Below are 16258 nucleotides of genomic sequence, written 5' to 3' on the forward strand. Positions count from 1 at the left end.
TACAAATCAAAACCACAGTAAAATATCACCTCATTAGAATGGCTACTATATAAACAACAGAAAATAAGTGTTGGTGAGGAAGCGGAAAAACTGAAATCCTTGCACACTGTTGATGGGAATGTAAAATGGTGCAACTGCTTTGGAAAACAGTATGGCAGTTCCTCAAAAATTAAAAATAGAACTACCATATGATCTAGTAATTCCACTCCTAGGTATATATCACAAAGAATTGAAAGCAGGGCCTCAAACAGATCCTTCTACTACATCCATGTCCATGGCAGCACTATTCACAATAGCCAAAAGGTGGAAATAACCCATGTGTCCATCAATGGATGAATGCACAAACAAAACGTGGTATATACGTACAATGGAATATTACTCAGGCTTAAAAAGGAAGGAAATTCTGACACATGCTACAATACGCACGAACTTTGAAGACGTTAAGCTAAGTGAAATAAGTCAGTCACAAAAGGACAAATATTGTATGATTCCACTTACACGAGATACCTAGAGTAGGCGTATTCAACAGAGACAGAAAGTAGAACAGAGGTTGCAGGGGTTGGGGAAGGGGACAATATTGTTTAATGGATACAGAGTTTCTGTTTGGGAAGATAAGAAAGTTCTGGAGGGCAGGCCCCGTGGCTTTGCGGTTAAGTGCGCGCGCTCCGCTACTGGCGGCCCGGGTTCAGATCCCGGGCGCGCACCGATGCACCGCTTCTCTGGCCAAGCTGAGGCCGCGTCCCACATACAGCAACTAGAAGAATGTGCAACTATGACATACGGCTGGCTATCTGCTAGGGCTTTGGGGAGAAAAAGGGAAAAAGAAAGGAGGAGGATTGGCAACAGACATTAGCTCAGAGCCAGTCTTCCTCGGCCAAAAGAAAAGGATTAGCATGGATGTTAGCTCAGGACTGATCTTCCTCACAAAAAAGAATATAATAAATAAATAAAATAAAATAGGTATACAGTTTAAAAAAAAAAAAGTTCTGGAAATGCATAGTGGTGATGGCTGCACAACTCTGGGAATGTACTTTAGTGCCTCTGAACTGCACACTTGACATGGAACTCCAGTGTGAAGAGTGACACGGAGGTAGACCTGCTGCGCAGCTGTGCTGTGCTTCATGTAGGAAAGGTGACGGCTCAGTCCCATGTCCATGAGACAAAGAGGAGGCCCTTTGCATCAAATACATATTCTTCTACCAGAGGTTATTCATATCTGTCCAAAAAAGCATTTGAGGTAGCATACAGCAAACACCCACAAATAAGGGAAGAACAGTGATTGGGACCAGGGAAAGGCTGAGGAAGCTAACACAGCTCTGAGGCTGACTCTTCTCCTTAGCCCTGAGCTTCCTGGCAGCCAGAGCAAAAATGAATTATCTCTTGTCAGAAAGGAGGAAGCAATCCAGTTTCACAAGGGAGACAATGTGTTTTGGCAATGGATGCTGAAAGAATTTTGGTACACGGGACTTCACATGTGGTGTGAAGCGATGTGATTGCCAGTCTCCTCAGCCACAGTTTCACACATATGCAGATTTCATATGGTTTCTTCTTATACTAACTTTCAATTAAAATTAAGCTGTAGACTATTAAAGTACAATGTAAACGGAATTCTGGAAGGGGCTAAGCTCACACGATCTTGGCATCCAGCCTTCAAGTTATCTAATTTGCTGTAAAGATAAAAGAATGAATGGAATGGACATCTCCCTTCAACCCAAGGATGCAAACTAGCCACCTACAGCCAAAGATGTGTTTTGTTTGGACGGCGGGATTTGATATCTGGCGCAAGCTTTTTTTTTTCTAAAACAGTTTTTGCATTAATTGTCAACATTTAGAAATCATTAGAATTTATGGCCATTCTTGTAAAATTAGAAGGCCTGGCAATACTGGACCCAGCTCCTCGCACGACAACCATCTGCGGAGTGGCCAGCAGCTGCCCCTTTGGACTCTGCATGGCCACGGCACGCCCCTGCCCTGCCCACTTCCTTCACAGCCTCTGTGCCAGTCTGCAGCTCCCGCCTTTGCTGTAGTTTCTAAACGTAACTATTCTCGGTCAGCCTTCTGACAGGAGCCAGAGAAAAGACAGTTCAGGTTGTATTTTTCTAATGAGAGCCCAGAGCCTTAGGTTTCTAAGTCGCTGTTGGAGGGGAGACCCAAGTACTTTGGAAATCTGCAAAGAGATAAGAGAACATTCATGGCTGTGAAACGTAAGCCCAACCAGCTTTCTTGCTTGGTTAAACACACACTGGTGGGCAAAGCTGGTTTTCTTCTTTCTCCCTCAGGATCAGCTAAGGCCCCTGCCCCTCCCCGGAGTTGCACACAATAAACTGTACCAGAGTTGGTTTATTCTGAATCAGGTGTTAAAGGCTGCCTGGTTTTTTTGAACACCCTGTAAAAACCCTAATCCAAATAAAAATACAGGTAAACGGGCTAGATGTTAGAAACACTCTCCTGGTCCACCTGATTCTGAGCAGCACACTTTTACCTGAACAAATCTACTCCAAAATATGGTCCCAGCTTCAAAACATACATACTCCTGGGGCTCGGCATTCACTTCACAGCTAATGGTTATGCCTGCCTGGTTTGGAAGCCCCGAATTCTCCTCTTCATACTGGCTGTTTTTTGAGCTTTGCCTTGTAATCTCCTTTTCCAGGAAGCCTTCCCTGATTACATACAATCTCATACTTACTCCTTTCTTTGAGGCAGCACATTCTCTGTAATTACTTATTAACTGACACATTGACCCTACTAAGCCCAGCCTCGGGGAGCAGTGACTCTGTTCATTCATCCACGTGTTCCCAGACACTCACAATGCTGGGCATGGAGTAGCGCTCCGTAAAGACTGCAGGATCTGAATATGCAAAATAAACAAAGGACTTTTTATAAGCCAACTTTCAGAGTATCAAGTTTTTGTTAGCCAGTCTGAGAAACAGAAGTGGCTATAGGCTTGCTGTGAACTCTCCCCTAAAGCTGTACCTGTGTGGGGAGCAGCAGATCAGGCCATGACCATAACCCTCACGACCTTCCATGGGCCCATACATTGGCCCCCTCTCCGTTCTGACTGGGCACACATCATGCCTTGAAAAGAAATTCAAGTGGAGGAAAGAGCTACAGATTCTTTCAGCATCAATACAGACGTTCTGCTTGGAGGCAAGCTATGATGGATATCCTAGGGATGTCGCAGTTCAGATCCTGTTGGCTCTAAGGCTGAAACCAGGAAGGCTGTTGGTTTTTATCTTTTTTCCTGCAGTCCTCTCCATGCTACATGCAGCAAGGCCCTCCCTAACTCCAGCAAGGAATAAGCAAAACCAGAACAAAACAACACAGAAAATGACAGAACAGAATACAGTCATGTACCACATAACGACATTTTGGTCAACGACGGACTGCATATATGATGTTGGTCCCATAAGATTAGTACCACGTAGCCTAGGTTTATAGTAGGCTATACTGTCTAGGTTTGTGTAAGTACACTCTACGCCATTCGCACAACGACGAAATCGCCTAACGACGCATGTCTCAGAACGTATCCCTGTTGTTAAGTGACACGTGACTGTAGTTGACTTCCAGGTCTGAGCACCAAGGAGAAGACCAAAGGGTCCGGGAGGAAAGAAGTAAGAGAGTATCCATGGAGGTTACACCCCCGCGTAGTGTACATAGCACCTGTGTCTACCGAAGACGAGAACTTATAAGAATGATGCTGTTGTGTATATATATTTATACTCATATATTTGGGGTGAAGCAACATGATGTCTGCAACTTACTTTCAAATGGCTCAGAAAATAAAATTTCTGGAAGCAGAAGAGGGAAGAAAATCAAATGTGGCAAAATGTTAACAACTGGTGAATCTAGGCAACAAGTTTAGGGGGGTTCTTTTTATCTTATATGTAAGTTTGAAGTTTTTCAAAATAAAAAATGGAGGGGAGGGGGCTGGCCCAGTGGCATAGAGGTTAAGTTTGGCATGCTCCACTTCAGCGGCCCAGGGTTTGCAGATTTGGATCCCGGGGTCGGACCTACACCATTTGTCAGCCATGCTGTGGCAGCAACCCACACACAAAATAGAGGCAGACTGGCACAGATGTTAGCTCAGAGCAAATCTTCCTCAGCAAAAAAAAAAAAAAAAAAAAAAAGACCTGAGGGGAAAACAAATACCTCAACATTCAAGGCAAGGAGGTCTGACATAGCACGAATAGACTGACATTGAGATTTAACTCGGGGACCACTGTGGTGGTTGATTTCTCAATGCAGCTGTAAGAACAGGAATGTTCTCCTGACAGTGTCACTGCCACACCCAAATCATCCCTGAGAACATGGGCACGAGTCAGGGTGAGAGCGCCAAGGAGAGTAGCCTGCCAGGCACTAGCTCCCCGGGGCCTGGGGCCTGGAGCCTGGGAGAGACTCTTCCATGTTTCTTTTCCCCAAGGAAGCAAGGTTGCATTTTCACAACTTCTATTTTAGCGAAATCTTACAAGTCTGAGATTTGTGTTCAGTTTTGCTGTTGTCCCTTTGCAGTTGACACTGTTTGTTTCTCTACAACAGTAAACTTGGTCTTAAATGTGGTGAAGGCATAAGAAAGATAACCTAACATTAACTTTGCACCCCAGCTGCCCTGAGGCTCCTCCAGGACCCTTCCCTCTAAGCTGCCACAGTGCCCGCACAGAATTCCCAGCCACCCACCCCGGCCCTCGTGGTATAAAAGTTCTGGCAGTGGCTTCTAGAGAGCAAGGCTCCAATAACACCTTATGTGAGAAAAGTTCAAGTTCACATATAATCATTTTACTTATTTGACTACTAATCACCCGAAGTGGCACAGCTTTAAGAATAAGACAATACCCACTGTTGCAGAAGACGTGAGGAAATCTTTGGGGTCAAGATTTGGCAATGTCTACGAAGAGCCTTAGAGATCATTCTGTGTCTGTACCTCTGAGAAGTTATCCTGAAGACATAGTTAGAGGCGCACTTAGAGGATAAACTCCAGCCCCCTGACTGCACCTCCAAGGCCCTCTGTCGTCGGCCCCTGCCCTGCTCTCGGGCCTCACTGCTGTCCACTCTCCTTGGAGCTCACCAACCTCCAAGCCAAATGGCTCTTCTCAGAGCCTGGATCACCCACCTCAGCTCAAGAGCCCCTCTCCAGGCAGGCTGTCTCCGGCCCTCGAGAGCAAACAGTGCCAGCGCACAGTAGGCCATCAGCACCAGTCCCAGACCCCGTGGCTCTGATTGTAGTAGGGGTGGGAGAATTTCCAAAGCCACCAGGAGAAGGGGGAAGATGTTCTTCTGGCATCCAAAAGTGGTCCACAGAATATTTTCTCATAGGAACAAGGTTCAACATGATGGTTGGGGTTGTAGTAATACTAGTGAGATCCTATATTTTATCTCCATTATAGATTAAATAAGCTTTCAGAGGCCTGTCTCAGAAGCTAACACTCCTTTATAATGCTGGTTTTAAGAAAAAATATGTCATGAGTTTCAAACCACCAAAAAACAACCCAACCTGAGGAGACTTGGTCTGTTTAGAAAATGAAGATTGCTTGTCTTAGAAAAGGAGTTCATGAATCTCAACAATTATGGGAGCTCATTCTGAACAAATGTGGTAGATCAAGGCCTTTCCATTTCTTTCTTATACCCCAAGTCTCTCTTGGGGGCTGAAAAATTACTGAATAGCAGAATTTGAAGGAAATATCCCAAAGTAACGCGAAGTGAAGTGCAGCAATGACTCTCCCTGCTCTCGAGGTCGGGTACTCTCTAAGGAAAGTTCCGGAATAATTTTAGGTGGACTCCTCAGTCACTCAGCCCTGCTAACATTCGCTGACAGGTCTTGTCTGACCAGACTCAGATGCCTGGGAGAAAGCACACAGTCACCTCAGAGAGCACCCTCTGGTGAGCCAATGCTCGAAACTTCTAAATCTGCCCTGGGCTTGGTTCTCAGGGATGACCAACATGGCGAACCTCTTGGGAGAAATGGATGACCAACATGGCGAACCTCTTGGGAGAAATGGATGACCAACATGGCGAACCTCTTGGGAGAAATTAAGTTGCTCAATTAAAGTAAAGAGAAGAAAAAAAGGCAACAAAAGGCTCAGCCTGTTCCATCTACTAGCCAGGGCGCTGTTTTCAGTCTCGTCTAACCTTTCCAACCTGTGGACTGGTTCCTCGAAATTTCAGAATCAGGTTACAAATAATCTGATTCTCTTTTAAAGTTCTTTGCTGGAGGGTAATGAGGTACCTAGCTACCTCATTCCTAATGAAAAGTAAGTTTTCTCCAGACAGGCTGCCTTGCCTTTGTAAACACTTCTCTCCAAGTCTGCAGAAATCGTTTTTGGAGGAGACAGGGCTGCCTTTCCCCGCCCTGACCCCACTTCTCCCCACTGGGAGTGGCTGCTTGACACTTGGGAACATTTTTCCTGAAGCCATTAAGCCTCATCAGCCATTAAGCCAAGAAAATCTGGCTTTAACGTTAAACATATTTCATAGTCACGGCCGTGCCAAAGAGCCAGGTTTCATGTGTAAATTCTTCCTTGGTTGTCCTCCAAAAACTACTCATAAGGAGGAAATCTCTATCTAAACGCTCACACCGGCCAGCAAGGTATCCTATGCCTCCTTTCATCCCTAAGGGTATAATAGTTTAGCATTGCTAAATTCCAGAAAAATAAGAATTTCTCACCTAAAACTGAAGAGATCTCAAAATACGGGAGCAGAACCCATAATGGCCGTGCAAAGGTCCATTGGCTCAGGGATTTTGTTTGTTTTACAAACAGTTGCTCCAAACAAGCTTTGCTGTTTCATTAACAGAGTTGGGAAAACAGCCTGCTAGGGAGTGCACCACACACGCGCTAACACGCATGTTGCAAGAAGCCCATGAGCACACATCTGTGCTCTGCTCTATTGCAACACCCAGAATCATTTGGTCTAAGAGTGTGGTTTCTAAGATGGAGATCTGCAAAATCTCGATGAACAGCAAACACTGCTATTAAGCCACGTGCTATGATGCACAGCTGCCTCCTAAATTCCCCATCAGCACTAGAGACCTCAAAGGATTGTGGTAAGCGTAGCACACCAACCATATGCACGTTTCACTATTTAAGCAGAGGCCTGCAAAAGCAAAGCCATCTACAGAAACACGGGCGGGCACAACAAAAACCACTGCTTAGCTGTGCGGCCTTGGACAAGTGACTTACCCTCTCTGAACTCTGTTATCCCACTTTTACAGATGAGATTTATAGGGCCTCCTTCAAGGCTGAGGATTAAACATGAGGATGCAGTCCGTAAATGCTCAACACAAAGTAAGCGAGCAGAGCTTGTTAGTTATCATATCCAGCCTCTTTTAACTAGAACTCTGCCAAATTGAGGAAACAAAAACCCCAAGCCATGATTCCTACCTTATCTTTGTCCACTTAATTACCTTTATTTTCCAAACAACTGTGTGACCAGGTTTGAACACAGGTAACGTAATTTATTTTTAAGATGCAATGAGACAATGCCGGCCCCTTTCTCCTCTATATGACCACTTAGGTAAGTCAAAGCACTTCGTAAATCACTGGTTTACTCCTCCAGGCCCCGAGGACAGTGCCCAGGGGCCAGCTTACTGAAGGGGCAGCCTGACTGTGATGGGTGGGGTTTGAAAACAAAAGAAAAGCGCTTTTGATGAAGGGAATAGGTGAGACTTACTCCTCTACAGAGATCAACAAATACACTGCAGCAAACTGCATATAAAATTCAGCTCAAGAAAACCTCTGGGTTGCTAATGCAGGTTTGCAAATATAGCAACCATAATGAAATGGCTGCTTTTTAATGATTTCCTATACTGGTGTTTCTATACGGAAGCTTTTTTCCCTATTGAAGCAATTTAATTGGAAAATGGCAATGGAGTACAACGAGGCAGACATCCAGTTCCGATGCACACACACAGGGACTGCTCTCTGCTGCAGCCTTGATGAGCCCCTCCTCCATGCTGTCCCCGTGCCTGCCCTCCTCGGGGACCTTGCAGGTGCGGGCCCTGTGCCACAGCACTCTCCACCTGCCCCCTACTCTTAGCTTGTCCCTCCCACTTGTCCCTCAACTTTCTGCTTAGATGTGGCTTCTGGGATATGTTCTCCGTTCTCCGATGCTCCTGCCCGAGGGTGTCACTAGGGGCCCCGTCCACCTCTTGCTGTGGTCCTCACTCCACTGTTGGTCATTCCGTTTACTGGTCTGCATCCTCCAAAGAACCGGGAGCTCCAAGATGACGTCCACCGCTACTCATACATTTGGGTACCTTCTATGTGCGGGCACTGTGACATTGGTAAACAGGATAGCCATAGTCCCTGCCCGCATGGAGCTGCATTCTAGCCTGAGAGACTGATAAAGACTGGGAATACACAACGAAATAAACGCAAACACATGATGTCACGAGGGAGCACTAGGGGCTGTGGAGAAAAATGCAGCAGGGAAGGGAAAAGAGCGCCTGCAAGTGTGAGAGTGCATGAGTGCTGTAGGTCCCCAAGAGGGAAGGCCTCTGACGAAAAGACAGCTGACTGAGTGCAGGAGAAAGCAGGGGTGGGGGGGGGGTGGAGGGTGGTTAGGAAGGAGCACTCCAGGCAGAGGAGAGTGAGTGCAGAGACCTGAGGTAAGAGAAGCTGCTCAGCTCTGAGGGACAGTGAGGAGCACAGTGTGGCCATACTGGAAGGAAAACAAGAATAGTTGGGGAGGATGAGGTCCGAGGTGGGGGATGTCCAGGTTCTGCGGGGCCCTGCAGGCCATGGTAAGGTGAGATGTCACTCTCGGTGTGAGGGATCTGAGTGTGGAGTACAGCAATCTGATGGCAGATCCCCAGAGTCTCACATCCCCAGTCCCTAGCACAGCCCCCAAGGAGTTTGCTGACTAAATGAACAAAGGCCTCCTATTGTGGGCAGAGAACAGGGACAGGGATTGGGCAGACGGGGCTCTTTCCCTCCAGGAGCTCAGTCTTGTCGGGAATGATGCTACTTCTGGTTATAATGAATATATATTTTTAATGAGGGAAAGGATGGAAAGAAATGATTTGAGATTAATGATTCGGGAAAATGAAGCCAGCTCATAGCACAGACAGGCAGACACCGGCTCCTGGGTGGGGAGCCGGAGCCACAGATGCTCTCTCGTGTCAGAAGCCCCAAGAAGTCCCACAGTAAAGACGCCCAGCCCATTTAAGTGGGTTTATCCCTCCATTTTCCAGCCTTATTTGATTAAGAAACTTTGTTGGAGTGGAGTTCACTTATGTGATTTCATAAAATACACTTTCAGAGAAACACATGGAGGGATCAGTGTAGGAATGTCTCTCTGCTGTGATCGGGAACTTCTTGGCTGCTTGCACTTGTCTGACTGCCTAAGGCTGGAAGACAGAGTCCAGAAGCTTGGGGGCCACTAGGGTAGAGACGAGATGCTGGTGTAACTTAGCACGTAGGACTTGGGCCCACGGCGGCCTGGCCGCAGGGGGATGAGTGTGCTGTAACTTAAGGCCTGGGGTTTGGGTTCAGGTTAGTTTGAAGGAGACAGTTTCAGGCTGAAGCCAAGGCCCCTGGGGAGGCATCTCCACTCCTCAACCCAGTTCTGTCTGGCTCAAGTTGGTATCTGTATACAGCTCTTAGTGACTTTGATGTAGCTAAATCCACCTTATTTGGCCTTAGCAGCAGTCCATCCTGCTGACCCCTTCTTCCTTATTAGAGCCTTTTCTGCCCCATTGGCTTCCCGGACACCACTCTCCTCATGTCTTTCCTATAGCTTTGGCTGATTGACAGGTTGATGGATTGGTTGATTGCTTCACTTGTTCATTCCAACAAGTCTCTCTGAACAGACACTATGTGCCAGGCCCCGTGGTGGGCTCTGGAGATACACTAGCAGATAAACATGTTTCTGCACAGCTGAGTTTAGCGGGAGAGTCAGTCAAGCAAAGAAATACAAATATATCATTTAAAATTTCAGTGTGATATAAGAAGAAACAAATGGGGCAGTGACAGAGTCAGCACAGGGACGTGCACAGACTGGTGCTCACGAGATGCTTTCGGAAGAGGTAGATTTAAAAGGAGACAGAAATGATGAGAGGCACGTCCCTGCCTGGAGCTCCTGCTGAGCCTCCTCATCAGCTGGTGGCCCCCAAGGCTTAGACTCCAGCTCTCTGCGCTTCTCACTCTAGGCATCGAATTCCATGGCTTCGGTAACTATCCGCAAACAACTGATGTCTCCCAACCACTTTTCTTCAGCCCAGACCTCTCCTCTTGTCTTCTTTTGTATACGTACTGCCCTCCCAAGCATCTCCACCCAGATATCTCCAGCCGCCTCAGACTCATGCCCAAACAAAACACATGACCTCCACCCCACTCCACCCTCTCCCCTAGCAAAACAAAACAAAATTCAAAGCAATACCACCCAGTCCTTTTTCCTATGCTCCCATATTGGTGATTGGCCCCACCGTCCACCCATTGTGCAAACCAGACACTTATGGGACACCCACACATACACACCTTCTCCTTCACCCTCTGTTTCCAATCCTTTAGCAGATCTTGCCAATTTTACACCTTTTCTACACCCATCTGCTTTTTGACAGCTCAACTGCCACCACCCTAATCCTAGCAACCATTTTGCCGACCTAGACTTTTTCAGTGGTTTCCTAGCTGGCCTCCTCATTCACTCCTGACTTACTGATTCTTTCTCTTCACTACAGAGTGACTGATTTAAAATGCAAATCTGATCATCTCATCCCCTCCCCCCAACTATTAAAATACTTCTGTGGTTTCTTGTGGGTCTTTGAATGAAGGTCAAACTCTCTAACATGGTCTACAAGATCTTACATGATCTGGCTCCTGCCTACCTCTCCAGCCTCCATCTCACACTTCGGTGCCCTCCATACACGATGATCTTTTTTCACCTCCTTGAATGCATCCACCCGCCCCCTTCTCTGAATGCCATCTCTTCCTTTACCTACTTAATTCCTACTTATCCTTCAGATCGCAGCTCAAATGTGAGGAAGCTATTCTGGAAGTGGTAAACTAAATCAAATTCCTTTAATATGCTCTCATGGTATTATGTTCCTTAATGTTACAGCACTTACATAGAGTTATAATTAAACATAAATGTGTAATTATTGATTAAAGTCTCTCTCCCTAATGAAATTTTAAGTGCTATGAAAATTGCACTATATTTACTCTTCCTTCTCCTGGTTCTTCTTCCCACCTCTCCCTTACATGTGGACATTTCCTAGAATATGGGCTCCTCCCTCTTCTGACTCCACTTCCTTTTGACCAGAGGGATCTCCTTACTTCATAACTTCAAAGCCTTTATCCTCAACCCCAATCTCTCCAAAAATCCAGTTAGGCATCTCCAAGTAGACCAACGGTTTTGCAACATTTTGACTGCAACCCACACCTGGAACATTTCATTTGGCAACTTACTACATACACACATGCAGCAAATAAATTTCATGAAACAATACTGTCATTCTTTTTTTTTCCTATTTGATTACATTGAAAAAATATTTTTCATGTAATTTCCAAAGCCACTAAGGGATCATGACCTGCAGTTTAAAATACACCATACCAACATACCGTACCATCTATTTCCACATGCACATTTCTCTACAACCTCAAACATAAAATATCTATTTCCCAACTCATTTCTCAACCGAACTTCCTTACTAAGGAATATGATCATTCTCTTAGTCACTCAGGATCAACGTCTTAAGAGTCATTTTGGATTCTTCCTTACACAATAGTTGCTAAAACTTATTGGTTCTTCCACTGAAATGTGTCACCACCCATTCTATTCTTTCCATTCCCACCATCACAGTTCAGATTTTACTGTAACGAATACTGCAATAGGCTTTCTAACTGGTTCCCTGTTTCCAGAATTTTCAACTGAAGGTACCAAATGCTTGAATCGCAAACACCAGAGCAGAAAGCTAATTCAGCTCTTCAGTTCCATTTTGATCAACAGAGTACTATGTGAGAGACTGAAATGAATGTGTCTTCATCTATTCACTAAACTCCTTGACTAATTAAACTTTAATCCAGGTTGCCTCATGTTTCTAAAATTCCCATTACAATTCAGAAACCAAACCCCGGCTTCGTGGTAACGGCAAGCAGACTCACCCATGTCAGCAGTGACCATGGTGGACTGGTTTTCAGGGATGGAGACAGAGGTCTGGTCTTGGTCCATGCTTCGAGAGTCCTCGTTGACCTCCTGTTGACTCTGGCTGAGTTCTGATCGCAGTTCTGAGTACTCATCTTCCTCCCTGAGCAAAAAGGAGAGTCAGCCACCACAGACAGAGAAGAAAATCCCTAGAGAATATGTCTTTTATTGGAAAAGAAAAAGACATTCAGAGAGAAAACAGACAGACCTCCCTCACCCCCACCCCACAGGCCACAGAGACCAAGATTTCTTTCAGGCCAAATAGATGGTCACATCTATGGTCAGTGTGTGAAACTGAAAGGTTGCTTCTGTGTCCACATACATACCCATATAACAAACAAGATTCACTTATTAGCCCACTAGAAACTTTTCCCCTTCAAAGATTTCCTGAAGAAATTAGATTTCTTCACTCCTTCAAATTCCAAGGTGAAAAAGAACTAAGACTACTAGCACTGAGGTTACAGTGAGCAAAGTAATCAAGAGTCTGGTGAACAGGAACGGCACATCCCACCACCTGAAGAGTCCCATTGGTGGGCCTTCTTCGTGGAAGAGGACATAAGGAAGTGTTGGGGCTGGAGCTACTGGAAAGCCAGCACCTCATCTGTGCAGATCAAAATGGATGCTTTGAAAGGTATATGCATAAGCATGTCTAAAAAATGCCACATTTACTTTCCCCAGAGAAAGTAGGTGGATTGAGGGAATACGAAAAGAGGATGAAATGAGGAGAAAACAGAAACTGTGAGTGAGAGAATACCATTCAATGGTCTATTTCCTTCAATGTGCATTTGCCAACAGGAAGACGACGTTTAAATGCAGCTGCATTTCATCTGCACAAGCACATCCACCCCTTCTCAGCCCTTATGGGTCCCTCAACATTTGGTCTCTGAATTAGCTACGAGCAAGCTAAGAAAGCTTAAAATTGTAGTATGTATTTTAAAGCACACACATTCCCCTTTCCCCACACCGCCACCATCACTATGCACACGCTGGACACAGGCATGGAGACAGCAAAATTAACCCTCTTTGAAGTATTTATTTTGCAAGTGAGCCAGAAGAGAAAATTGTCAGAAGAGAAAATTGTCAGGGGATATAACTATGAGGTTGGAAAGCCCATAGGTGTCTGCTCAGCCTCAAAGGGAGGACATTTGTCCTCCCTTTGCCGGGAAGAGAAGAAATCCTCTCAGTCTGGCAGTCACTTTACATTGTCGGCAATCGGGGGGAAGAAAGTCTACAGTCTTGGGTTTTGGGCAGACCAAGATGGTGAGTGGTGATCAATGGAACTCGGGAAACAGGCAACTGCCATTTTAAACTGGGGAGACATATCTATAAACTGGAGAAATGTGACAAACCCTTCAGAATTCTTGCAAGAAATCAACATCCTCCCAGGGAAGGGATTCAGCTGAGCCCCTGAAGCCACCCAGAAATCTGGGAAGACTTTAAACAGATATAAAGCCCCCAGACATGCAAAATATGAATTAGAATGGGAGTGGTGAAGACAAAAAATATAGGTTAATGTTCTAGGAATAAGTTAATTATTAGATATCTGCAAAGCCAACAATAATTAGGTTTAGGAAAGAAAACAATTAAAAAGCACTCTTAAGAACTGCCCTTTTGGTCTAGAGGGTAATTGTGCCCTCATACATTAGCTCTCCTTTCAATCAGCATTTGAAATTCTGATTTTAGTTAATGGGAGATTTTGTGTGTGATGAATAAATTACCTTTGTTGCATGGCCAATGTAATCAGCTTCAGCTTAGCTGAGACTGTTGTACAGCCTAGAAAGCCAGATAAATGCTGCTGTTGTATCTCCGGTATAAATGGCATTTGCAAAATCTTTAATGGCCACCTTAAACCCTCCTGGCTCAGCAGGTTCCAAAACATATAGTGCCTGCCAAATCTCTTACTTTGTAATGAATTACTTCTAAGGATTATTAGGATGAACTTTACAAAGGAGTGCATAGGGAAGGGGTGGGAGAGGGAAGCTGTTGATTGCAGGAAACATTCCTTACTGAGGTCAGAGCACAGTCTGAAGGAGAATTATACCACACTAGAAACGTCATCTTAGGCAGAAGGCTTTCAGTATCATGAAATGCAAACTAAGGATCTCCATTCAATGTATTTGAGCACCAAAACAAGGATAGAAAAGCAAAGACTAGATAGGTGCTGTCTTCCAGGAGATAAATATGTTCACACTAATTCTAATCTAAGAAGGATACTGTGGGTAGACACAAGAGGAACATCTGGGGCTGCAGGTGGGTAGTGACCAGGGGAGACTTCCTGGATAGAGCGGCACTCAAGATGAGTCTCAAGCCAGTAGAATTTAGATAGGTCATGAGGGTGGAAAGGCACATGCAAAGGCTCATAGGAGCCTGTGAACGTGAACATGTGGAGTCTGGAGAAGAATAAGTGGCTTGGTATATAGGTGAACCAAAATGGGGTGCAGGATGGAAACATGAGTCTGGAGAGGCACTCAGTCCACTTGTTCAGTGGGTGATTTTGATCAAAAGGAGAATTTACTGTATTGAAGGAGGCAAATAATTAGGGTTAGATGGTAGAAATAGAGATAAAATGTGTGAAGTCTAGGAATTCAGGGGAAGAAATAAATATTGACGAGATCTTGTATACAAACAGATAAAAGAGGCAGGAGGAAGTGCAGAAGGTCTGTATTCTTGACCCTACGGGGAGGGGCTGAGCTGAGCACACACGATCCCTGGTTAAGGTTCCTCATAGTACTCGTAATGAGTATTATAGTAAAAAAACGACACATACAAACAAACTAAATGGTAATTAGAGGTGGAAAACCACCTTGTGAGACGATCAGGCAGAGTTTTGTGTCACAAGGAACGAGGTATAGAAAGGTTAAATGGAGCGTAAATACTAGAAAATTTGTTTCTAATATTTCTCCCACTGACTTTGGTAAAAAATCATGGCGTTGTATATCCTTATCATCTCCAGAACATCATTATCAACATCTTTCCTGAAGGGAGGTTGGAATCCAGGACTGGGAAATGACAAAAGCCAATTCTCTCAGGGCCCTTTGTAAACTGACAGTCACTTTGGGATGGTAGCATATGTAGAAGACTGATGCTTGGGGGTTCTCTCTCTCTACTGTATAATTCAGGAGCATTGGTCCATCAAAAGCAATGGAAAAAGAAGTCAAAAACACTCTACCCGGCCCATGGCAGTTTTACAAAGGCAAGAATCTGAGGTGTGTTTTCAAGGCAGCAGTGAGTCACCAAGCTGGTAAAGGTGTCTGACTAACGACCCAGCATCAGCATCTCAAAGTGACTTTACTGTTTGCTTCCTTCTGCTGTGTATTAGTAATTCTTGGCAAGTGAGAACTTGTTTCTTTGGGGGGAAAAAATGCCTCCTCAAAAAACACGAACTGCTAATGCTGGCAATGAAAAGGAAGAAAATGTGAAAAGGTCCAAGAAGTGATCATTTTAAGCCAAAAAAACAGAAGCATTGATAAACTGAAATGTTGATAATTATATGCTATTGTGGTAGTTTCATAATTATGGGATTGCAAAGGATCATCTCACAGGATTCTAAATGTACATTATTTCATTCACTCAGAAGCATTTGTGAAGTGCTTCCAAGTTGTTCTGTTTCGAGTTGCAATGATTAATGCTTGCTACTATTTTAACAACAAAACAAAACAGAAACGCTCCTAGGGAGGCAGGCATTCGATTATACACACACCTATGCAACCAGCAGTGGCAGAAAAGTCACAGACTGGACGGGATCTTAGAGACCATCTAAGCAGGATCAATAGTACATTCATTCATTCATTGATTTGTGTGAGGAAGATCGGCCCTGAGCTAACATCTGTGACCATCTTCCTCTATTTTGTATATGGGATGCTGCCACAGCATGGCTTGATGAGCAGTGCATAGGTCCACGCCCGGGATGCGAACCTGTGAACCCTGGGCCGCTGAAGCGGAGCATGTGAACTTAACCACTATGCCACTGGGTCGGTCCCTGTTGCTGTTTATTTTTAAAGATTTCTTCTCGTTACTGGGTAGGGGTGAAATGATCTAATCAGAAAAGGGAAAAGTCAATGAAAGTATAATCCTTATCACGCTTTCCAGACCTCAAGCTGAAGTACTAAGGAATTGGCAGCATTTG

At 44.9% G+C, this 16258-nt stretch overlaps 1 protein-coding gene across 3 annotated transcripts in view; it reads right to left on the minus strand.

Moving 5' to 3' along the window:
• Window positions 1-16258, minus strand: part of MCC (MCC regulator of WNT signaling pathway) — a 399974-nt gene that overhangs the window by 76322 nt on the left and 307394 nt on the right. For all 3 annotated transcript variants that reach the window (XM_058538632.1, XM_058538623.1, XM_058538640.1), the window contains one exon: window positions 12093-12235. In XM_058538632.1, coding sequence (XP_058394615.1) covers window positions 12093-12235 — 143 coding nt within the window. The remainder of the gene's footprint in view (window positions 1-12092; window positions 12236-16258) is intronic.

This window comes from Diceros bicornis, chromosome 1 (assembly GCF_020826845.1).
Source record: "Diceros bicornis minor isolate mBicDic1 chromosome 1, mDicBic1.mat.cur, whole genome shotgun sequence".
Taxonomy (NCBI): Eukaryota; Metazoa; Chordata; class Mammalia; order Perissodactyla; family Rhinocerotidae; genus Diceros; species Diceros bicornis.